The 25,790-nt window shown below is 40.6% G+C and overlaps 1 protein-coding gene across 2 annotated transcripts in view; it reads left to right on the top strand.

The window, feature by feature from the left end:
- Positions 1-7,484, top strand: part of LOC111231985 — a 69,905-nt gene extending 62,421 nt beyond the window's left edge. For both annotated transcript variants that reach the window (XM_022759300.1, XM_022759299.1), the window contains exon 5: positions 5,783-7,484. In XM_022759300.1, coding sequence (XP_022615021.1) covers positions 5,783-6,005 — 223 coding nt within the window. In that variant the 3' untranslated portion in view covers positions 6,006-7,484. The remainder of the gene's footprint in view (positions 1-5,782) is intronic.
- The last annotated feature ends 18,306 nt before the right edge of the window (positions 7,485-25,790 follow it).

The following is a 25,790-nucleotide window of genomic DNA, read 5'->3' as shown; positions in this document are numbered from 1 at the left end:
CGTACATACTTGTGTTGTTTTGAAGCCTAACTCAGCCGAACTTTGAGGGTATCTGACTGCACTGAACAGGTTTGCTGTCAGCTGATGCTTACATTATTACTGGTACAGTGGGAAGGTTGGTGGGTGCCCTTATTAGGATCGGTGGGCCTCACAGACTCATGCCCCATGGTGCCTGTGCTGCCTGGGATGTGCCAGCCTCCTGCTGCCCCCTGTCAGGGTGCATCTTAGTCACTCCTCAGCCCCAGGGGGGAAGTCCTTGTAAGACGCAACCCCCCTCATCTCTCACCCACCGCACACACCCTGTTCATCTCTGAAACAGGGCTTTAAGACAAAGATAAACAAGTAAACAGTTGGGGCTGACCTTATTTATTGGGTTGGACCTGTGCTGTGTACTCATGATCATTTACGCTGTCTCTTGATGAAATGGTAACATGCAGTAATGCCTGTCTAATGGAAAGGGGGGGTTAAAACATTTTGCTACCCTCTCAGTGATTGAGCCTCTGTGTCTCTGTTACCTGTTGTAAGTTACCATGGCTACATCACCTCAGAGACAGGTTTGGTTTGCTGTAAAGCAATTAAACACTGTAGACGGATATTTTTGTCACCAAAATTAGTGATTGCAGGACAGGTCTGAATAAATTGAATGTAATATTGTGGTTGCAAAAGTGTATTTCCAACATAATGAGAATGTATGGTCATTTTGTGAACCAGTGCAATGCTTTTTACCTCTTCTGTTTATTTTAATCCGAACATCGATTTTATACGTTTAAATCACAGGTGTTACAGGTGCTGTGATGGCGACCACAGCATTAGTGAAAAAAGTTGTAGAAAATGTGTTTTTGTCTTCAGAAGGAGCTCCGCAAAAGCTGATAAATTGCCTCAAGTGATGTCACTTGAGTCAGTGTCGGTTGCGGCTGAGGGAGGCCTCTGTTGCCTCCTCATCTTTGCTGGAGTCTAGAGGCTCCATGCTACATTAGCCGCTACTAGCATAACACACCCAAATCCCGGACTGTCAGCGATCAAATTGTATTGTGGGTAATGCAGTCTTCACGTTTGGACAAGAAAGTGTAGAATAAAAAAGACAATATTCCTGCAGCATTCAGTTTGATTAGATTTTTTTTTCTATATAGTTAGTCTGACAGTGTTACAGGGGAGCAATGCTAAAGAAGAGGAGTGATCTTTTAAAAGGATAAGGTCACAAGTATTCTATAATGTCAAATCTTATTTAAAGACCAAAACCAACTCTGGATTGATCTTACTAATAGAGCTCCAGTTCAAAATCTTTTAAAACACATCAGCCACACCATTACACGGGCTGACAGGTGACTTTATTACCATGGACATACAACAAATGCACTATTTCCTCCTGCTTGAGAAATGTTTACTGAAAACTACAGCTACCAAAACTATTTTAAGAAATTACTTTAATGAAACTAAATTAGGTTTTAAATGAAACTATATATTTGTGACTTGTTTTCAAAGATTTACATCTTCAGTAGGAACCAATGGGCTCGGGGCTGAGTGTCAGACAGAATAGAGGAGTTGTAAAGTACTGAGAGACGGACTATCACAATAAGGAACATATAGAATAATGTCAGATTAACACTGCATGATAATCACTTGTGTTTAGTTTGTCCTGCTATTATAAAGACGTTTTATCATTATATATTGGATGCAGGAATAGAAAAGGGTGCACTGTAGCTTTAGATTGAAGTGCTAAAAGCCACAAAATGACATAATAGGAGACCCTCTGAATTGTGTTCAGGCTCAACACTCTCCTTACAAACTTCCTTCACATTCATCTTTCTCATTTCCATCTAAGTCTATGCAACTCTTGACTTCCTTTCACAAAAATTTTGAACCCCCAAAAACAATCTGTTTAGCCCTCATCCTCTTTCTGCAGGTCTGTTATTGGACAGATTCACAAAGTCACATGACATTTGTCAGGCTTGAACTGCCTTTCAGAAGGCTGTCACACAATATGCGCCCTCTCCTTCCTTTACTGTCATGGCAAGGAGTCGCGGCGCTGAGACAGTGCCCTGACCATGCAGCTCCGCACTGTGAATTTTTATATGCCATTGCCTGGAGGTTAGAAACTCTCATTATGCCGTGTTAGATTTATTAAAATAGATTATGGAAATGTTAATTAAGTCATTAATTACATTATTTAAGCAGCATTGACAGATAAGGGAGTGTGTATGTGTATGTGTGTGTGTGTGTGCAAGGGGGGTGTCAAGCTGCCTGGGTGGTTTAAAAGGATGTGATTGGTGACAAGGGACACTGTGGAGATGGCGTCTAACCGCTAGCGCTGACATGATACAAAGTGGCCTACACTGCTCTCTCACCTCACGCTACTGTCTGCAGCAGTTTGCGGAGCTGCCTGAGGACGAGTAGCTCATCGCCCTTTTGCATATATAAGTCTACACAAGGGTACAAATGTGATTTTTTTTTTTTTTTTTTTTTTTTTGAAGGAACAACTACACAAACAGACGGGTCACAAATTAAAGGAAAAACCTGAAAAATGTGCGGAGAAACAGGATGACAATGCCCCTATGCATAGGGTACGAGGGGTCAGTGAGTGGTTTAATGGGTATGGAAATGATGTGAATCATATGCTGCGTCCCCTCACAGTCACCAGATCTCAACATAATGGAACGCTTATGGCAGATTTTTGGACCCACAATCATCTAAACACATAATGAGGGGAAGCAGACCTTCAGAGACTTGTCGAATCAATTCCAAGGAACAGTGAAGCTGTTCTCATGGCACGTGCTGCCCAACACCTGACTAAGACACTTGATGCTGGTTTTTCCTTTAATTTGTCAGCCGTCTGTAAGTTGGGAGAATTTGAGGAAAGAGAGAGAACGGTAAACACAGTTTGCATTCAGCTTTCCATTTTCCTTTTGTGTGAACATTTGAACAAAGTATTTGCTGTGACATTTGAGCAAAGGCCTCAAACCATATTTCCAGGCGGTTCCAAATGAAAACACAACGGCACAATTGTAAGATGAATTACCCACAAGTTGATACTATGGACTCTCTTATCTGTTGACAGTTTAGTTACCACAAAGCACAAGAAATGTGTTTTCCAATTCTCTGAGAATTGAGCTTTTCTCTTTCCCATCAAACCTATATTAAGGGAGGGAAAATTGCTCTGATCACACTTGATAAGAACAAATGATAGATGTTGTAAACAAGCAGAATGCTTCAATTCTGATCTGAGGCATTGATTTGCCTCAGTAGACAATTACTATGTGGACTGAGGTTACGCATCCAGTCAATCTGGAGGGAGAGGGATTTTTTGTTTGTTTGTTTGCTGTCCAGTGTATTACTTTGTTCCAAACAACGCTTCCCAAAAATGTCAAATTGTTGAATTACAATGTATTATTGAATGTTATAGATGGAAAAGCACATGTGGAAATAATGAGCATCAGCCTGGATTCCTCTGCTCCTCCCTCAGGTTGCCAGGCAGTACTGAAAGGTGTCTGTCTTGATATTAAGTGGCTGCTGATTGAAGAAAATGATACAGTGTGAGAACGTCCGACCACCTCAGAGTCAAGTTATCATGATTAACTCCTACATCAGTCATATGAACTTCATGATGAACTAACTCGAGATTGTTGGTGTGCACCAACATGAAGAATCCCATGATTGCAATTAGACATCTCCACAGACTAAATATGCACATTTTTATTTCCTATAGCAACTGAGCACATCGTCAGAGAAGCTGTAATGTACCTTCTGTAATTTCTCTATGTTTTTTTTTTTTTTTATATATATAGTTTTATGATATTGTTTAGTATTTGGTTGTGTTTGGGGTCGATAAAACTTTAAGAGCCTTTGAAACACAATGTATGCACATGCACATTCCCATTAGTTCTTAAACATCGCCCACGACATTATATTAGGTGGAAATTATTAGAGGTTCTTGTAACAGTAATGTACAGCAACAACCTTGTCTCCCATGAATACATTCCTATACAGCTAACGTGCAGTGAAAAATGTAATGGATTCCACTTTTAGCAATATAACATGAAAATATTTAAATAGAATCCATCTGCAACTTTCCAATACAGAGTGTCTTTCATTATAAATGTTTTTCATTTGTTTTCCGCTCCTACCAACTAAAGCATGGTTAGCAACTAAAATCTGCTCTTACTCAATGCTTTTATATCAACAATGGATGAAGTAAGTGTGTGTAATGTGAGAGATCGTATAGTCACAAAACAGAGAATTATCCCTGAACTCTGATGTTGCCTAATGGAGCTTTTTAGCGTTTTTCAGCTCATCGTTTTGGTTTTACTGCTCACAACTTTTATTTCTTTTTATCCCACCACTCTCATCAGTGTTGTTGAAAAGCTCTTAAAAAAAACAACAAAAACAAAACCCTCTGTACAGCACCTGTTCATCACAATGAAGCACACAGACAAAGTTAGAGAATATCTTGTGAACATAGTGGAGCATTTAGCAGCTAAAGAGCCAGATCCAGATACAAAATAGCGCTAAATTGACTTATATTCACCCGGTGGCCATAAAACATGACTCCAAACGATGCTAATGTTCGTCCAGCTACATTTTATTAATTAATGTTGTAGTTTAAAAATGTCACAGTAGTAGAATATGCCCATCAAATGTTCCTTCAGCCCAGTGTGACGCCCTTAAATAGCATGTGTTGTCCTTCCAATACAAATAAAAACATTAAAATTAGATATAAAACAGAGACAGGTATCTGATCCTCACATTTTAGCACCTTTCAGCTCATTGTTTTGATTTTATGTTTTCAGTGAAAAAGCTCTGCACACATTATTTCACACAGAGTGGAGCATGTAGCAGCTACAGAGCCAGATATATTTTCATGGTTGGTGGAGACCAAATGGAGTTAAAAGGACAGTGAATATTGGACTTACATTTGTTGGCAGACCAGAAACTTGACTGTCTTTTTCACCGTATCAGCTCAGTAGGTTTTTAATATGTTAGGGGTTGTGTTAAACCTTGCTGTGCTGTCCCCAAGCGTCCAAAAATGGTCAATTACTGCAGGTTCAGTAGGGGAAGATCATGCTCTTGGTTAAATATTTAAAAAGTCAATGCAGTTCTGAAGCACAAAATTGGATGATTTTACTTTTTTCCAGACAATAGACATGCTTGTGGTTTGTGCTTGTAGTTATGGGCAGATGGACTCTCTCTATGCAGATACCAGTGCAGGTTTATTTTTTATTTTTTTTAGACCCAACCATCAACGCTGACCGCCATCCAGGAAAGCCTCACCTCCTCAGATGGACAGGTTGCCAGTGAACTTAATCCAAGCACCAATGATTTTTCTTCTAAAAATGTATCTGGCAAAGCCAATAAGTAATATGTAAATGTTTTTGGTAGGAGACAGTGTTGAATATAACACATTATTTTATTCTGTTGTTGTAGGTCCACATGTAGATAGTGTTTTGAAGTCGACAGGAGACTCATTGAGACACATAAAAATATGTCCACGTCCTAAATATTCGGAGAGACTTACTAGACTTTACTAGCACATCATATCAGGAGGCTAAGCAGCGCTCCGAATCCAACAGGAGTTTCCCCACATACACTAAAGACTCAGTTAATGGGAGGAGAGGGATTTAATAATGAGATTAGGATTATGTTATTATACTAACAAAGTTATTTGGGATGAAGTGTGAATGCACCTAATTGGACTTGCATGACAGACATATGTGGGATGACGCAGTCAGACTCTGAGTCCCTGAGTCTGTTCTCCCCTAACGTTTGTTCTGTGCTGGTGTTTCCTCAGGTGTCTGTCGAGCTACCTCAGCAGACGTTACCGGCGGGCTGAGCAGAGCTCCTTCACCGTCCGGCCCAGGGGCTCTGAGGAGGACAGAACGAGCCCGGGCCGCTGGGAGCGGTCTGAGGCCACTTCAGCGGCGGCAGGTCATGCTTCATCAGCGGCCTCACCCACTCAAGTGGACGCGAGGAACGTGGATGTGTTGAAGAGTGGATTTCTCACCCTTTTCTAAACCACTAGCAGAGGGAGTTTACAGAAAAGAGGGCCAGAGAAAATCCTTTGGGTATTAGATGTGTCTAACAGCCGTTCAAGACATCACATCAGTTTATCAGTGTGGCATTTATGAGATCTTACACTTTAAAACCTGTTTTTGAGGTGTCAAATATTCTTGTTTTCTTCTCTGTCACACCCTTACACTTTATTCAGTGGATGTATTCTCACATATTGCAAATTGATGATAAGGAAGAGAATGCACGCAGCTTGCATGAGTGTGTTCAGGCTCAGAGAGAGAGAGAGAAAAAAAGCCTGAAATCACTCTCTATCCTTAATGATGCCCACACAGAGACAATGGGGCGCCGCTCTGATTAGTGTCACCTGTCCTTGTGCATCTCATCAGCTCCATTATGGCTCCATCTCCCATGCTTCTTCTGCTAATTGAATAGCCTGTGAAGTGGTGACGAGGACGGGGGCGAGAGCAACGTCTGTCCCACTGCTGCTTCAGAAATGAGAGTAAAGCTTCCCAGTGAGACATTAGTTCTTAAAACATAAACCATTATCATACAAATAGAAAAAGTGCCAACAAGTAGCCTTCGTGTTGCATTAGCATCATATCATCTATGGGTTATTTTCATATGTAGCAGCTTTCAGTTTGCATCTACTGTATGTATTCAGAGAGATGCGATGCCGCACTACACATTTCTTCAGTATATCAGACAGGACGTTCATGTTGGATGTGGCCACAAGACGCTTACTAACATTTTTCAGGTATATACTCTATAGTAGCTGCACATAAGAAGTATTGGAAATGATATAGCTAAGGGTTGGAAACTGGAACGTTTGGTTAAAGGATCTGTATTTTTCTGAGTGTCAACAAAATCCATGAGTAGATCAAAATCAACAGTGCGTTAGTCTGCCTTCAACATAACCAGACTGTGGCTCTCAGCCCTCTGGTACTGAGGATGTAAATCTTTAAAAACAATATCGTTTTTTTTTATTGTTCAAAGGCTCAGTAATTTCCCAGAACAGCTCATTTTTACTAAACACTACTCAAAATAGCATTAAACTGTTTTTTTTCTTGGGGGACTATTTTCAGCTGCGGATTAACACACATTTGGTTCACCAGTGAGTTTTTATATGCGGCAGCAGCACGATGATTGTGGGACTGAGTCAAACTACTGTGTGTATGTTAATGGTAATGTAGGAAGATAAAGGAACATGTCACCCAGTGGAACATGAATAAGATACATCAGGCACCGAGCTTGTTAGTAGGAGAACTTTATTTCTTGTTTTGGTCTTTTCATAGAATTTTTTGATCATATAAAAATTGCTCCTGTAAGTAATAATAACATTTTACTTACCAGGCTAATGGCAGAGATAACTCACTGGATTATAGAGACTATGTAGGGCTTCAGCCTGTTGTTGAAAAGTTTTTGTACTATATGTGAAAACAAATAAAGAGTGAGGCAGGCCTCAATCTGATGTTTACATTGAACCATTTTCAGGTCTCTCTGTATTTAGTCAAAATAAAATAGATATTTTTCATTTCTGCAAAGAAACCCCTGAAATAAAAAAGCAGTCTTTTATTTTGATTGGATAAACATTGCCAGCTGTGATGCAGGGCTATAGTGTTGGTGCCTCTCCTGCCAGGCAGCAGCTTTGCTGTTATCTGCATGTGCCTGAGGCACAGCTAATGTAAAAAGATCCTCCTCACTCTGCTCTGCTCTGCTAGCAGTGAGATCTGCAGGCTTATCCTGACCAGTCCCTCTCCGTTTCACCTCTCGGTCACAGCCAAGTGACTCTCAGCTGTGCACCACCTCAGCTTGGGCTTTCTATGGACAGAATAGAAGACGTACAGCAGTATCTCACTGCTGTATCTGGTAAATGCCACAATAACAGGCCTGCAGAGGCTTCCCAGTGTCCCCATGTCTGTATGGTTCCGGGGCTTAATGTGTGCGCGAGGGGCCAGATGGACACTTTCATGAGTGTATGAGTGTGGATTATTCTGCCGGCAACATCTGGGGCTCCACATGGTACAGCAGACTGCAGTAAGAGAGGCAGGTGGGCACGTGGGGGGGCGCCCCTCCAGTGGGTTCTCTTATATCTATACCCACCGACAGGACATCGCCACAAATGGCAAACCGAAAGGTTACAAGACCATCCTGCAAGACAAATGCTCCTCTGAATCCTGGCAAGCTCAACGTCTTCCTCTGTCCTTACCGTCCTGACAGCGACAGCCCACTGTTTCCAGGTGTACAATTTGGAAGAGAGCGTTCTTTACATTGCATCTATTTGAGAGATGCATTTTTCCCATATCTGCACATTTGGAACAATTTGGGGTGCCAAGGATGAGCCAAGAGGAGCCAAGGATTGGACTGCCACTCCTATGATTAATAGCCTACCTACTCTACCACCTGAGCTACAGCTGCCCATGATATGAGCATGTCACCACCATCAGCATATTATCACATTATGCTCTGATTGATTGTTGTCGGTGTTCATCACTGGGTCAGGCAAGCAGATCATATGACAACGTAGCACGAAGACAACAGAACGTAAAACTGTGCGGCATTAGTGGCTGAAACAATTAGTCAATTAAGTATTTAAGCAACAGAAAATTAATCAAAGCAATGACAACAACAAGAGGTATATACAATTACTCTATCGCAAGTAAATTGTGCATTGAAAATGTTAGCACAGTGCACTTAAAGTGATAGTTCGGGTTGTTTGGCGTGGGGTTGTGTGGTACTTATCAACAGTCAGTGTATTACCTGCAGTATAGACTCAGATCAGCGTGCTCCCAGTTTAGAGTAGCAGCAGCAGCAGCACTGGAACAGAAGCAGAGCGATGCACTGCTGTGAAGGGGCCATCCACAAAAATGTGTTTTAGCCACTTTAAAAAAGAAAAAAAAAAAAATGCCCACAGAAAAAAAAAGCTAATCTCAGTTGAAGTGCACGCTTTATTTTGAATATTTCCACCACTCCATCTTGCCGTCAAAAAGCCCTTTTCTTTGGAACTACAGCTTGTGAACTATTGAACTGCTGTATTACTTCGCACAAGCGCATTTGCGACACGCTTTGTATCACTCCGCAGATCATCTGTTTGAGTCAGACAGAGCTAAACGTAGTTGCACTTCAGTGCTGCATTTGACTTTTATACCATTATATTGGCCTATCATAATTATTAATGTGAACACAGAACTTTGCTGTTGTAGTTTGTCGAGTTGGACCTGGTTTAAATAGTTGATAAACTGTTGGACAGTGGAATCTAGAGCAGTGCGTCGTTTTTCTTTTTTTTTTTTTTTTTACATGTAGAATGTTACACTGAAGAATAATACTAACTAAAGATGTCATATAAATATCGTGGAGCAAAAAGTACCATTTCCCTCCGCACTGTTGTGTAGCAGGGATATAAAGTTAGCAAAATTGAGTAGTTAATCGATACTTAAGTACAGCACTACATGTCCCATATTGTATAAATCCATGTGTTGTTTGATTATAAAGCAGGTCCAGGTTCTGTATTAATACTGTGAAAGTATCAAAGCCTCAGTCCACAGAGAAATGAACACAGCCTGTGTTCAAAAACTGAGCCTTTAAAAAAAAAAAAAAAAAGTTGTCAGGACTTCCTGTAACTACAGCCACAAAGATGTACCTACAAATTGCTAATTATATATGTAAGACTGATGTAACACTACACAGTGTATAGTGTCAAATTGATTCCGTTTCAAAAATGGAAAAACTCAACCCAAACTTAATAATTCCCCACACTCACACTAGATTGAAGTCAAGCCAAGGCCTTTGTGAAATCAGAGCTCATTAGACGAGTCCACCTCATAATGAGCGGCCATGAGAGATAAATCTCCCACTCTGCGCTGACTGAGATCCAGTTTAACGCACCCGCAGTGCCTCAGACCACATGTGAACAAGATATTTGCTTTGAAGCACCAACACACAGATCTGAATCAGCGTGTCAGAGTGCCAAATGTCCTAGGTTGTGAGTGACAGGAGATCCGCTTTAGAGTTGGCTACCTGTTGAGGAGGATTAAACAAAATACAGATGGTGTTTACATATTAAACAAACAAAGGCGGTCTCTGTTGTGATGGTGGGCAAAAATGCTTTCATCAAGTGAGGACTTAGTTTAAAGTACAAAAAAAAAACCACGTTGATTAGCTGTAATACATCAATTCTATAGTTTTTCACAAACCATCAAAGTTGGGCTGGGGACTTTTCTTTCCTCCATGTGTTCCCACATTCGTTCTTGCATGAAAGCAGCAGATAGAAAGTCCCCGGCTGCAGATAGCAAGTCGTAAATGATGGTTTTTCTGGCCTGCGATAGCATCACATATGACCCTGAGATCACCTCTGAAGGACGAAGGCTGTTGTGTGTCCGGCCATGTATTCTGGCCGTCAACACAACACGAGCGCGGCGCGGTCTGATCCATCCGCGGGTCGAGTTGAATAAATTAAACGAATTACCAGCTGCCTTGTGCAAGCTCGCAGGATGCAGGGTGGCATGAGCACGCCATTACAACAATGATAAGGATATCTGCATGGCCTTGTGTTAAAGGAATTACACATAGCATCCAGAGCCTTTAAGGGAGTCTGACAGTTCTGCGCACACTGGCAAGTTAGTATGACATGAAAATGTGTGCGGCTGCAGAATGGCTCGGCTGCTGCTTGGCCTGAGTCGGGGGCATTGCTCGGTTGGCTTGCTGAGAAGTAAAAAAAAAAAAAATCTTATTGTGATGCAAATGGACACAGTATTGTGCTTAAACAATGCATTAATACGTCTCTTTTGAGAAGATAACATCACAAGATGCACAATAACACAAAATGATGTCCTCCGAGGTTATTTGAAGCGATATGACATCAAATCCTGACATTGCAAGAAGTGCTTACTGCCTGTCCAACTGCTTTTGTCTCCAGCTTTGATAAAAGCAGATGAAGGATAGAAGGCTGCTTTTGAATTCCTGCTACTATATGGCAAAAAGTCCAATTTACATAATTTTATGTATATTGTATTCCACTCCCATTCTAATGTGTGAATGTAAACTGAATTTAAGTCTTTATGCGCGCACACAGGAAGAAGTGTTGTAGCTTAAACACAAGACACGTGGCAAGGTGTCCGATAACTTTGTCTTCTACCTGTAATCTGATGCTGCACGGAGAGGAGGGATTGGCCTCACTTCCCCGAGGTGATTTATGATTGAGGACATGCTAATAAAAATATCAAAACAATCTGAGCTCTGGTGGGGAAGATACCGGTCCACTACGTACATCATGCTCGACAGGCCTGTGCGGGGATTCGCCTGCTCGGTGATATTATGCTCGTATGGATGCCCCGTTGCCCTGCTCTTGAATAGAATATGCAGCTGTTGTTTGTTTTTTTTGTTTTTTTTGGAGGGTCAGTGGAGGTAGCACTACTCACGCAAGGTGACATTTACGTGAACATGTGCTCCTCCTAGCTTGATAGCTGAACCATCTTGAAACCGTCGTCCAAAAGTAAGAGTGGTTTTTCCGTCTTTAAAATCCAACGGCAAAGCTCGTATGAGTTATATGTAATTATTTGGAGCTACGTGGGTCACCTGCCCTTTAAAAAAGAGCGCAGTGGGCTATGCTATTACACCCAGTGGCACAGGATTGAGCAACATGCAGCTTCAGAATCTGCTCTTACTAAAGGATGCATATCCAAACTCACTAGAGAGACACATTTCAAATAGTTCATTAAATGCCTAGAATGACTGGATGAAAAGATATAGCACTGTGTTAACTTCTCGCACATGCCCCCCCCCCCATACACATACACACACACACACACTCTTGCCTTTGATGGATTTATATCGAGCATGGGCGTGGATGCAGAGTAATTTAGTATGTGTTAAAAGCTCCTGCAGGGATGTAGCCTGTAATACTCACTCAATTCCACTTCCAATATCACTGTTCCTGAAATCTCAATGATTTTCTGTCTCTGTGTCTTTCCCGAGCACAAAATCATCACAAAGTACACTGTCAAAAAGAAAATGTTCTGAAACATGGAATCCACTCCAAACATCCACTTATGCTGTTGCCAGAGAGCACACAGAGTACTGATGTTGTCAAAGTGGTACACTGATGCATTATTAACTCTCAGGTTATTCTGTGTGAAAAACTCCTTTACATTTTCTGAAAGCTTCTACAAGTGAATCAAACAAAATGCTGCAACAATTTGCTTCTTGTCAGATGCTTTTAATACGGCAGATTGTTCGTTACAGTGACCTCGACATGCAGCTCCTGTATGTATGAAAGGGAAACATATATGTTGTGTTCTTCGCTGTCTTACACAAACAACTCTGGTGCTTGGAAACAGCCATTTATAATTCTTATCTTTCTAAGTGGAGACATTCATCCGTCTTAAAGGTCCATGTAGTGTTAAGTGTTACCTTGTAATCATGCAATCATTTTTTTTCCCTTATGGGCAATCAGGAAGTGGATGTCAGAAGAGGATCGTCAAACAGGAAAGCAGATGTAGACATTTGCCACAAAGGCCACGTTTAATTAAGTGAAGAGTAAGATATAGTGAGGGGAGGCGCTCTGCTGGAGCAACTTCACAACCTCTGAGTGTGAGATCCGCCCCTCCCAACACTGCTACAGAAAGTTTTGTGTGTTTGTGTGAGGCAAAAGTTCCATTTCCACTTGTAAAAGCTTTTTCAAATTATCAGTTTCCATTTTAAAGTGGAGTCAATGGGGAGATGCTTGAGGATAAACATTTATTTTTCTCCATCATTCCCGTTGGTTGTATCTCTCAAAACACAGGTTGTAGACAAGCAAGATAATACCGAGAGCTTAAGAGACAAGCTAACAACCAACTTTGCATTTCTTATCATGGTTACGTTAATTCTAGAAAAGGCAGTAAACAGCATTATATCCACAATTATTTTTTTATTTTTTTTATTTTATTTTTTTTTTTTTACAGTGGGTCAAAACAAGTTAACTGAAGTGACAATAACTGCAATTCTTCAAATGGCCATTTGAGGCTGGCTCCAAGAGTGAGTCAGTCCCCACAGACTCCCATGTTAAAATGTCCAACATTACAGCAGAAATAAACATGTTTACAGTCTGGTACAAAAAACGGTTTTGGTCTCTAGAGTTAATTTCGCTGAATTTTGGTGAATCTTTATACAACTCACCTGTTAATGAAAGCTTAAAGTTATGCGTAATTGAGGGTGTGGCCTGTTTGAGTGACAGATGGGTGAGCGTATGCTTGCAATCGAAGTCTCGGCTCCACACATGCGCATCCACCTCTTTTCCCCTTTGGGAAGTTGGGAGTTAAGGTGGAGTCAGCTACTGCCAAGATGGCGACAGCAGAGCAGCTCACTCTGAGCTTTAAAACCGCTCTTCAGAAACCTACAGGTGACGTCACGGAGGCTACGTCCATCTTTTTATACAGTCTGTGGGTCGAATCCAAAATACCCCCTGACATTAATACAGATGGTCTCGTGTCACTGATATATCTGTTCAGCACGACTTGCTAGTTAACAAAGAGAATAATAACAATATCTTATTTTAAAGGGTTACTGGGCAATAATCCATTATCTGCAAGTTCTCACATTTTCACGTTTCGCTTGATATTTTTATTACCAAAAGAAATGACGACCAAAATGACCAAATACTGTATATTGCTCACGAATCGAAATCTTCCTGGAATTATGTAACCAGCTGGTAACTGCTGATTTCTTAGACCTAAGGTGATGACATGGATTGTTTCTTCACAACAGCGGGCAGCTGATAATTTACAACAATCAACAAGAGTGCAATTTAAAAATGACATCAACACCCCTGTAACATGTCTCACCTTCAGCTACCAAGAAAACACCAGTTCTCAGTTTGTTATTGATTTGAAACACAGTTGTGGTGTGGAGTCACTGCCTCCTAACAGCACAGGAAAACATTCCTTCAAGACAAATTTCACCCAATATGAGCTGTTGCACCCTGACACAGGCAAAGTTAGACTTGTATAAATGTCAAGAGAGATGTGTCCTCCTTTTGTTCGCTGCAGACTTTGCCAGCAGCTCATTTCCTCCAGGAACGCATTAACAAAGCAGTTAATTCTATCATTAATTAAAAGGAATCACAATTCAGTGAACACTTCAAATTAATCTATTGAGATTTGCTCTCACACAGTGCTCATATTCTATGTTCTTTGTCTCATCAAAGAAATTGCAGCTCGAGAGGCATGTTTTTTTTTTATTTTTTCTGTGTCGTTTACGTCAGTCTGTTCCTGTGTAGCTCCGTTAGCAAAGCATGTCACTGACGCTGCCAGGTTTACCGCTCTGACTCCAAAGGGATCCATCCATGCAATAAATGAATACACTCGTAGCAGTGGCAGCGGTCTAACACAGGAGAGGTTTGTCTGATTAAAAAAAAAAAAAAAAAACATCTTAAAGACATATTATGATGATGTGACTACTCATAAATTGATGTTGTGTTTCCTCTGGAGCGATGAGTTCATGTGAAATTGATCTAAAGGGCAATGTTTTCCTCATGGATCCCACATTTTGTTGAGAATCGTGCAGCTCAGTAGCAAAATGTTTAATCTGGCCATTGGCCACACGGAGCTGTTTATCTCCTCAGTCACTGGAGTTGGGTTATAAATACTTTGTGCTTGGCGTCTCCACAGTATGGAGCTACTTGGAGGGTGATGAGGTGCTAATTAGCAACTGTTAGCAGGAGTAAAAAACTACATCCACAGAATGAAGCGCATCTCGCTGTTGCCACTGAATGTTCCTCCGCCGATGATCCTTTCTCCGCTGCTCGCAGACACCGAGGCTTGAGAGATGTCCCTTATTAACACTGTGTACAAGAAACTCTCTTCTCCCCCCCCCCCCTTCCTTCCAGGCAAGCCAGGTCTGACAAATTAAGGCTGTGGAGTCATTAGATTAAGATAAGAACTTATCTTTTACTCTGAGACAGACTTTTATCTATTGTATTTTCCCTCTCTCCCATCTCTTTGGCCCCCCCCCCCCCACCCCCACCCCAATTCACTGTGAGATTGTTAAAGTAATTGGGATGTTATGTGACCAGAAAGGCCAGATAGGTTTTTAACCCTGTCATGGATTAACCTTTCATGTCTGAGGTAGGTCAAAAAAGGTTGCAGTTGGAGACATGTTAAGACTCATTTAAGGGAATCTTGATGTATTATTGTCCAAAGACGGCTTGTTTTTTCTGCAGGTACATGTGCTGGGAGGTCTGGAGATGACTCCTGTACGCTGTCAGGGGTTATTAAAGCATAAAGTGTATTTTTGGGGTCGCTGAGCAGGAGTGGTGTAGTGTCTTCATCTCCGAGTACATCACTTAGAAACGTTCAACCAGGTTTCATCCGATGCTTCCTGAAAGCTATTTTAAATGACCTTTTAAAGTTAATCACAGTCATGCTCTGTTGAACTAGTTTAAAGAGAATCTGCATCAAAAAAAAAAAAAAAAGGAGGAGGAAATAGCTGAATCTCTCTTATAATATAATCCACAGCAGGGTAATTAGGAACGTGGCTCTCTCAACATCAAATAAACAATCACCATCAGATGCTTCGTATTTGTCTAAAAGCTGTGTATGCATTTGACCCAATCTGACAGTTCTTTATTTTTCCCTGTGTTATTAATATCTAAAGGAAGAATCACAGCCCGAAGCGGCATGATTAGAGCTTTGAGATTTATTATTCTTCAAAGCACAACATATGAAAACCACCTGAAATAAATGAGTTAGACCCTTATGGTAGCAGTCAGTGCATTTCTATGATCCCAGTGTTTAGAATCCTTTGTTTTAAAGGTCAATGCACCACCTCGTTGATATCTAGACATTTCTTTGTAGCGCTAATTGTGTCTACATTCTTGACCACTTTGTCAGACAACTCCACACTAGAGCTGAGAACTCAGAGGAGTATATGCTGCTTGTTTACTGCGATCAAGATAACAAGGACAAGTCTGTGAAATAACGAAGGCCGGGGCTGATGCAGAAAACACTATATTTTCCATTTTAATGGTGTTTAAGCGTGGAAGCTGGAGGAGAGATAGCTTGAAAAATGTAACTAAAGGATCGGATTCAGTGGGATCCAAATGGCAAGGGTAGCTGTTGGGCATGATGACGTTCCTTTGATGTGAGCTATAACTAGCTTTAAACTCAGCCCGGGCGCATCATGGCTGCATCCTGACTGATGTGAGTATTCCACTTAGATGAGGGCCACTTTGTCGTGTGAGCCAACTGTACCTTTAATTTCAAATTCTCTAATGTCTCAGATGGGATGACTTTAAAGGCCCGGGTCATTAGTGTATTGTAATGTTTGCCCACAACTGTGTGAGCTGGACTGTCATCTCTTGGAATTTTGTCATATTCATCAATGCTCTGCATAATGGGATGAGAAACTATTTACATATTGGATCAAAATTGCCAGAGGAGAGCATTAATTATTGAAAAACTGACAGAATCAAAAGAGCAGCTTTTTCCTCTTCATAGTTTGTTGTCTGCACAGACTGAAAGCCACTCTGTGCCCAGTAAACACAATTATCTCAATTTTAAAGGCATTGCAGGCTCTTTTTATTTATTTATTTTTTATTTTTTGAGAGAACATGCTCGACACAAAGGCCAGAGCATCTTCTGTCACCATAGTAAAATGACATGTTTGCCCTTCATGCTGCACTCCTCCAACAGGCTGTAACAAGCATGTGAGCGTGGACGTGGTGCAGCCTCTGGAGAGCCACCTACTGTACACGCCGCATCTCTGTTTGTGTGTCAGGCCGCTGATGTGCTTAGTGGGTCCTGAATAATAGAGTGCATCATATTGATCAGTGTCATTGAGCCTGAGACTTGTCCTGACTTAATTATTGAAAATAAAACAGTGTGCTAACAAGGAAGTGGACACAACTGCGCACGTGGGTGTGCACGTTCATTCCACGTTAGTGTAGCCTGTTCTTTACAGTACACCTGCACATTATCTCTCAGTTGAGATAAATGCGTTTAACGGCACCTTAAATGACATTTGTCCTCCTGTGTGATGAGAAACATAAGAGAGAGTATGTCTATGAATTATTTGTGTAAATTTAAATTATGCTTTTATTATAAAGGTGACCTAAACTGTCATTTTACTGCAGTAGTTGTAGTACATTATGTACTTGTGATATATTTTACCGCTAGAAAAAGTATTGTACCTGACTCATTGTCGTGGCGCCGCACACTAGAACTTTTGGATTTAGCTGTAATTATTTTATTTTTATGCATTTTCCCTATGGGGATCATTAAAATTTCATCTTGATCTTATCTTCATAATCATAATCTTAAAATCTGTTTGAATATGTTGTAACCTGCTTTTCCACTGATGCAGTAATCTGTGTCTATTTTATGCTCAATGCTAAAAATCAGTCTTAAGGTCTTCAAAAAAAATATATCAGAATATAAAGCCAGATCACCAACTGCTGATTTTATAAGGTGTCTCGCACACCAGACACGTGTTCAAACAGAGCCATAATGGTGGATGATGGAGTTTGTTTTACATCACTGCCCCAGTATATACAGTAAATTATATGCATAGGCAATGGAGACAGTAAGGACTTGAAAATGCAGACGGATACATTTTACTGCATTTTTTCCCCCATCCACAGTGTTGTCCCTTTAAGCTGCCAAGAGAGTGTAGGGGGGTGAATTCATGAGGGTCTTCTGTAATAGGCTGGCATACGCACAGGCACAGCCTGTGGAACCTTACAGGCTGCTGAAGCTGGTCTTGGCATTGCTTTTGGCAGCTATGTGGTTATGTGCTCTCTCGCACTACACATTCTTCTGAAAAAAAGAAAGTTTTAACTAGCTGGTCTTACCACTCCTTTATAAATGAGGGAGCCCTTGGCATAAATAGATCTACATGTTCATTTGGTGTATTAAGAGAGACACACAGTTAAAGAGTGTTCATTACAATTGTAAATTTCTGCCCTCGGGCCCTTAGCCCAGCGCTAGATTACATGAGGTCTATGCTCACGGACAGCGCCTGGCATCTGATTGAGGGTCCAGTGCAGCTAATTAATTTCATTAGAAAGTGAAGTCATCTTCTAGCAGGAATTAATATTTGGAGCGTCATGTTGCTAATTTATTTCCAGATTTAATTAGCTCAGAGAAGAAATGTTGCTTGGGCAAGAGGACTTTTTAATTATCAGCTTGGATAAATTTGAAAATGTTGATGCCTAAGGGTTGAGTTAATTAAAACCTGCATTATTTTAACTTTAATTAGCTCCCATCTTTGTTTTTCTTCACCATATGGCCATGTCCTGTAGTCAAATTTAGTTAATTAAGCTAATTAAGCTAATCATTTTAATTACTCAAGACAATGTGATTGGATAGAGGATGACTACAAGTTTATAGCCAAGTACTTGTTTTTCATTAAGTTGAAGGGACAGAGTTATTTCTGATTGCAGTTGGCAAGCATAGCAGAGTAGTTTGAGAATGTGACAGCCTCTGAGATATTAAGGCTGAAGTCTAATTGCATTCCTTCATAAAAAATAAAAAAAATAATAAAAAAAAATCTTGTCACCAGCACAACTCTTTTAGAGGAGAAATGGTTTACTACAACATCTTTAAGCTTTCTGCTCGTATGCTGATGTCGGCCCCTTGTACTCCATCAGATTAAATAATGTCTACGCTTACTCACATTTAAGAGGTTCCGCGTCGGAGCAGATCCTCTGTTCCCTCGCAGGAGCATGTGGGAGACACAATAACAGATAACATGATCTGGAGATAAAGTCGTTGTTGGTTCTGATAGCGCAGTAAACATGTGAAACCTCCATATCCAACTTGTTTCTTCTGACCACAGAGGGCTATGAAATCGAATTGTAATTGGTGGGGAAAGAGGCCTGAGTCTGTGGTGGCTGGTGGGATAGGACGCTGCCCTTCCCCTCCATAACCCTGGAGTGTGGGGTGGCCAGGGCGTGGGTCTATGCGAGCTGCTAGCAGCTGTGCGTCAGTCTGGACACAAGCTGGGCCCATCCAGAAGCCAGGCCTAGCTGACAGATGCAGAGGCTAAACCCAATAATGAAATAATACTGGGAGACATCATGTCCGTGGTTTCCATCATTGTTAAAAGATTTTGGTAGTGAGTACCCCCACTTAGGTAATTTGTTTCCATGTATAATCCTATTGCTCACTATTAAATTAAACCAACTGGTCATTTCAGTTTGGAGCCTATAAATAAACTGGTTGCTATGTGCACAGGCAGCATGTGGGACGTCTCATCTGATTAGAGGGGAAGCACTTAATAATTTGAACTGAAAAAGGTGACCTTCGGTGTCAGGTGACCTCAGTGGTCTGCCACACATATGGCCCGGCAATATTACTAATGTCTGTTCCTAATGTATTTTTACAATCCCAATCCAGGACCACTCTCCACAAATTGTTTTGGACAAATGTTGATGTGCGGTGAGATGGCAAAGTGTACTACACCAGAGCTGTTTACGTGGTCAACAGCAGTGATGCTCTGGTCAGGAGAGATGATTGGCCTCTCTCTGCTTTCATCAGAGCGAGGCTGGTTAGTCATCAGTGTGTGTGTGTGTGTGTGTGTGTGTGTGTGTGTGTGTGTGTGTGTGTGTGTGTGTGTGTGTGTGTGTGTGTGTGTGTGTGTGTGTGTGTGTGTGTTTGTTCAGGTTTTGGTCAGGGGGAGCCCCCAGGCCTCTCATAGCTTCACTGTAACTTAGAATGCAACATGAGAGCAGAGTTAGTCACCAGGTCTCCAAAAGGCATTCGCCCACTTCAGTCATGTTTCTGTCTCCACCTGCGTACTGTACATGGTCCTGTCCCTCGCCACAGCTGCCCACTGAGATCCTCACCTCACGTCTGGTCCTCCACTTGACGGCAATGAATCAAACCTCAATCAGTAATTTGTATTTAAGAATCTTTCTATCCCACGTTACAGACAGTTTTATAAAGCAGGGTGTAGTATTTAGTTCTGGAAACTTGAATAGGAACCGTCAAACCTAAAGGAGTTTTCCCTGCAGCCGAACGTGGTTTTCTTGTCAGGACCGGGTGGTTATGATTGTTGCTTGACAAAAGCTTCAGCCATCGTTGAATTTACAATACAAGAGGTTATAATAGGCTCTCTGAGCAGCACTATGTCTTCAGGGCAGATTGGAGGTTATAGTGAGTCGCTATCGGAGAGTGAGCAGACGTGCTGGAGCTAGCTGGTTAGCGTGCTAACCACAGTAGAAAAGAAGACGTGATAGAGACAAGAGTTAGCATTGGTTTTGCTTTCCACAGCTGGAAACAGCTCTTGGTGAGTAAAGGAATGAAGTTTGACGTTGAACTTGCAATGTTTCCTCTAACAGTAAACAGCTGTGGTTGATGCTAACATTTGCTAGCAATAGCTATGTAGCAACAGCAAAACTTACAAATGGCTCCTTGCTCATGAGTTGCGATTGCAAGCGAAAACTAAAAGACCTCTGTCCTGAACTGAGTATATGACGCTAAGAGTCCTGATGTTTACTCTCATACTAACTCGTTAGTAGATACTTGTCACTTTAAGAAGAAAAGGCTGTTCCCTCAGGTAGCTTAAAATGGCTGGCATATTAGCATCGTTAGCATTTGTAGAGGCTGCCATGCTATCTTTTGGCTAGGATTATAATAATGCCTCTTTTTGTCAGCTGTGACACCAATGTAAAATATTTCCCCCTTAATATGTGATTTTACTTTTTCTGTAAAAAAAAAAAAAAAAAAAAAGACAAAAACTAAATACACCAACTTTTCTTTTTACATAAATGACACCTAACTTGATTGTAGTCACAAGATAAACAGCTAACACTGTTAGAATCAACCAGCTGATGTTGAAGGAAAGTAAAAAAAATTTAGACGTTGGGTTTATTATAAATTTTAGCTGTTGTTATTGTGGATTGTGTTCATATTTTATTTACCAGCTGATTATTAAGACATAAAAATGTGATGACAGCCACACATGCAGCTTTAAAATGAAGAATAGACGCTGTATGAGCAGAGAGGTGCAGACATTCATCCATGCATTGTTAGCCTCAGCTGCAACATAGAAACATCAAATTAACTATCTTTGTTGTTATATTTGAAGCAGATGGTTAAGAAGTGAAACCACTGTCCAGACAGTCATTTTGTTCATCGTCACCGACGTGTGTAGTGTTATATTTGTAATTTTCATTTATATCAAGAGGAAAGTATTGCACCATTTGATTTTTAGTAGAAACTAGTGCATGTGCTGTTTTTTACAGAGTAATCTGACACTGAAATAAAATGTTAGAATTGAGCATAAGTAAAAGAAAATAGGGAGTAAAAATTAAGGCAGTTTATTTTTTGTTTGTGAACAATATGGTAGATCAAAAGTGAACCCCAAAATGAGCTCTGTAGAAGACACAATGAGTACAAAACATATGAGAAATTATTTATTAAAATTTTTTTGTTTTCCTTTTCTTTCACTTTCAGTGCAAAATAAGATTAAAAGAAAAAGTTAAAGTTAAAAAGTTTTAGCTGAATTTCATGATTGTGACCTAATCACCTTAAAAAAAAAAAAAAAAAGCAAAATTTGGCCCATGTTTGGTCCACTGTCCGACATAAGCCCCTCCACCAGCCAAGGAGAGCTCGGTGCGAAGCAGCTTAATAGATTTAGATGAAAGGAGGGAGTCGTGGAAGCCTCAACCAGCAGACAGTGAGGAGAGCATCTGCTCAAAGGCCACCTCCCCATGCCCGGATCACCATCTCCAGAAGAACTCGGGCATGGAGCCTCCATCTCCACAGCTCCACACTAATTCCAGTGCCCCCGCCACACGCAGGCTAATTAAGGCCATGCATTTATTTATGACTGAGCTCATTAAACAGGGAAAAAGATGGTCGCCGCTCTGAAAACACATTAGTCCCCGAGGAAACTGCCTGTGAAGTCGCTCTCCTCAGGCTGTTTCAGGTCGCAGATTCTGAATCTTTGTGACATATGAAGAAACAACGAGCTGTAATGCCAAAAAAAAAAAAAAAAAACAACAAAGAAAAAAAAAAACATCAGTTCTGAGGCGACGAAGTGACGGTACAGGACATTCTTCAGGGAAGCTGCTTGAACTGGTCCCATAATTACATTTATAGGTCATTGACTGGGGGATGAATAGAAATCCCACTTTCAGGTTTTGAGCTTTGCATTTTTTTGTCTTTGTGTATTTATGAAATCTGTTGTGCGTTACATTCATGATGTACTTCCTTTGATATAATGTGACAACTGCAGCAAAAGGATATGACACATTGGGGAAAAATAGCCATGATTAACAGACATAACTCAACTTAGATGAACACGCCCTCAAACATACCGCACCACCCCCACTCTCTTTTTCTTTTTTTTTTTACACCACTATGGTATTTAAGTTAATTTAGGACTTTGGCAGTGTAGTGCTATGAAATCAAAGACACAGGATATCCCTCAGGTATATTTTCTCTCCCTGGAGTGCTTGTCTTTCTCACTCTCTCTTTCTCTCTTTCTGTGTGTGTGTGTGTGTGTGTGTGTGTGTGTGTGTGTGTGTGTGTGTGTGTGTGTGTGTGTGTGTGTGTAAAGGGCATAGACAGAGAAATCTAACGCAGATCGTACTCCCTTCCTTGTAATTGCAAAGATAATGCCAAATCACACAATCCTTTGCTGAGGCAACTGGAAACTTGATTTAGTGCTCTTTAATGGCTCCAATTTTGAAGACGCTGAAAAATTCCTTGTTTCTACTTGTGCTGTTCAGCTGCTCGTCTGAACTGGAAACATAACTGAAATATAATGCAGTTTTATGCTTTCATTTAAAAAAAAAAAAAAAAGGGGGGCTTAGCTGTAAGCATGTGTTATCCCATCGTCATCAGAAAGTTTAAAGAGTCACAAAAAAAAACACGATGAATCCCACCAAGTTTTTTTGTGTGTTCAGCGAGCTATCCAGAAATCAAGAACGACTCCCCTGTTTGGTTAAAATTCACAGTTGTATAAAGCCTTTTGTGGTCTGATAAATTGCAGTATACAGGAGATGTACACATGAAAGTGCTGCAGAAGAAGTAGCCATCTAGCTAACAAGCTAGGTGCTAACGTTAGCTACCGGCTAATGTGATTTTATTACCGTTGAGAGTTCCTGGCGAGTATAATACTCCTCAGACGTCTTCACTGAGCAGTGGCTCGTCTCCTCCACTGTTGAGCAGCAGGATTTCAAAAATAATTATAAATAATTAAAATAAATAAATAAATAATTAAACTGACAAAATACTAAAAACAGTAAAGATTGCTCTATAGACACAAATTAAAATATACATAATACATCAAAGATGTACAGTATATACATATACATACATATACATATATGAAGATGCTTTGGCAGTAATGCGACCAAGATATGAACGACGGATATCTGGCACATAATTATGCAGAAATTTAGCATCAACTGACTCTCTACACGTATCATGTAGTGAGTCTTCTATGTAGCAAACACATAGTAAGTGGACGATCCGAACACAGACTAACATTTCAAGGCTACATTAGCCACTATTAGCATATATACATAGATATTCATTTATGACATATGTTATTATGTCCTACTAACCTAATGGTTTAGACACATGCCACAAAACTGCAGTGTCTATGGTTTGATTCCAGCTGACGACCTGTGTTACACGTTTCCTGTGCTCCTCTACAGCATCAGTGACAAAGTAATAAGATTTGACTACACAGTTATTAAGGAAAAACATGTGCTTTCTGTTCATTATTTATTTCATTTTTTTTACCAATTAACCAACAATTGAATGTTAATATATTGGATAGTCAATTAAGGAAATTCCTTGAAATTTACACCCCTGCTTCTTTTTTTTCTTCTTTTTTTTAGGTAGTGTTTGTCTAAAAAAGGAGCATTGGGATAAACATTATGGTGCATTTGCGATGCTGCTGGCACAGAGGGGCTGAAATCAATCCACAGGATACCCACTCAGCGCTTCATTTTAGGATGTCTGATAAACAACAGCATTTGGTGACCTTTTGGTGTTCTTATGGGGGATTTAACCCCCTGCTCAGAGCTGCGCCATGCTGGTGGCTCCAGCAGACAGGAGCACAATTTGCGCTGGAACTCAGATGGGACTATTTCTGCAGGCATCACAGGACGCCTGCACAAAAACGATGATATCACACGTTGAGGTCCTCTGATTCACCGGACAGCGCAAGACTCTGAGTCTGACAACGTTTTCGTTTCATCATCCAGAGTCGCAGACAGTGTGTAGGAGTCTGTTGTGTGTGTTTGTGTGAGTATGAGACAGAGAGAGAGGGGTGGGGGGGTGTAGGGGCGAACTCTCCACTCTCTGTAGGACTCTGTGTAAGATCCTTTCAACAGCAGGCAAACTGGTTCTGCACTTATTGTGAGAGGAAGCTCTGAGTGTTTAGAGTACTCAGCCCACTTAATGCATTATTATTGTTACTACATTCTTGAGGAGAATGGGAGAAAATGGAACAAGGAATGCTTTTTAAGAGTCAAACCAGTAAAAGGAGAGGAGAAGTGTGTGTGTGTGTGTGTGTGTGTGTGTGTGTGTGTGTGTGTGTGGGAGGGTAAACATAACTCATAACATAGATCCCACTCTTTTTGTGTATTTTATTTTTTTCTGTGAAATAGATGATGAAGTAACTTGTTTATAAAATGATTAAATGTCCTAATCTTATAACAGTTGTCATTATGATATCGAAGTTCTGTTTAGAAACAATGGGAATTGATAGTTTGGATGTATTTTTAGGAAATCTAAGATAAGTTTTCATATGATTTATTCAGGAATTTGTCGTTTATTTTTTAAAGAAACTGCTCCACTACAATTTCCACAGAAGATCAGCGTCCTGAGGGCAGGAGGTGCTTAGTTTCTCTCGCTGCATTATGAGTGCATTTCCACTACGAGGGTTATCTGAGCGTAAAGTGAGCCTCTTTTCGTCAGGAGGTAAGAAGCCTTTTAACAGTAAAAAGCAAAGCCTTAACAGTGCTCCTTGCACCAGAGTTCATAGCCTACATAATGGAGAGGATAGAGTTACCTGCTACTTTAGGCCAAACATGACTGCCAATAATTGCCTTACTAATATTTGCATGTCCCTCTCTGTGTTATTGAACACCCTCCTAAGTAACTGAGCACCCCAACCAAGGAACTATTTTAAGGTGTTTGCTGATTCCACGGTGGGCTGAGACAAGACAATTATGAACCACATTTCACACCATTATGGTGTTTTAAGGGGCTTCGGGTTTCATTGAAAGCTTGGATCCTGGCCTGCTGAATACCATGCAGATGTACTGACTTTATGGATGCTGGTCTAGACTTGGCAGATGTTAACTTTTTCAGAAATAAGATTTTTTTTTAAACACATTTAGACTTTGTGTGTAACTAGGCTTTTACTTTTGACTTAGAAAATACCCTTGAATCATTATTTTGACCTGTAATCAATATAAATTCGAAAAAAATGGAGTTCAGCCTAAGATGCATAATGTGCCCAAGTTTTGTCAAAACGTGATAAATGGTTTATGAGATACAAAGGAACAGACAAAACCCCTTGGACCTAATCAGTGTAATTACAGAAATGCTGGAACGCGATGGTGAGATGCATAATTTTCACAGGTTTTGGCAAAATCTGATTAAGACTGGCCAAGAAAACAGATGGATGGATGAACTAATGAAGGAACAAATGAAGAAATGAAAGTTGAGTGATGATTTGGACGAAGTTCCATATAGGAAATACAGGAAATGGTTAATTACAAGACAGGCTATTTATGAGATATACTAGGAAACATGAGCGGACATGAATTCACCTTGTAAAGCTGCCAT

This window comes from Seriola dumerili, unplaced genomic scaffold (assembly GCF_002260705.1).
Source record: "Seriola dumerili isolate Sdu_G_001 unplaced genomic scaffold, Sdu_1.0 BDQW01000321.1, whole genome shotgun sequence".
NCBI classification, from domain to species: Eukaryota; Metazoa; Chordata; class Actinopteri; order Carangiformes; family Carangidae; genus Seriola; species Seriola dumerili.
Note: the sequence above shows the minus strand (reverse complement) of the source record. Positions and strands in the feature narration are given on the sequence as shown.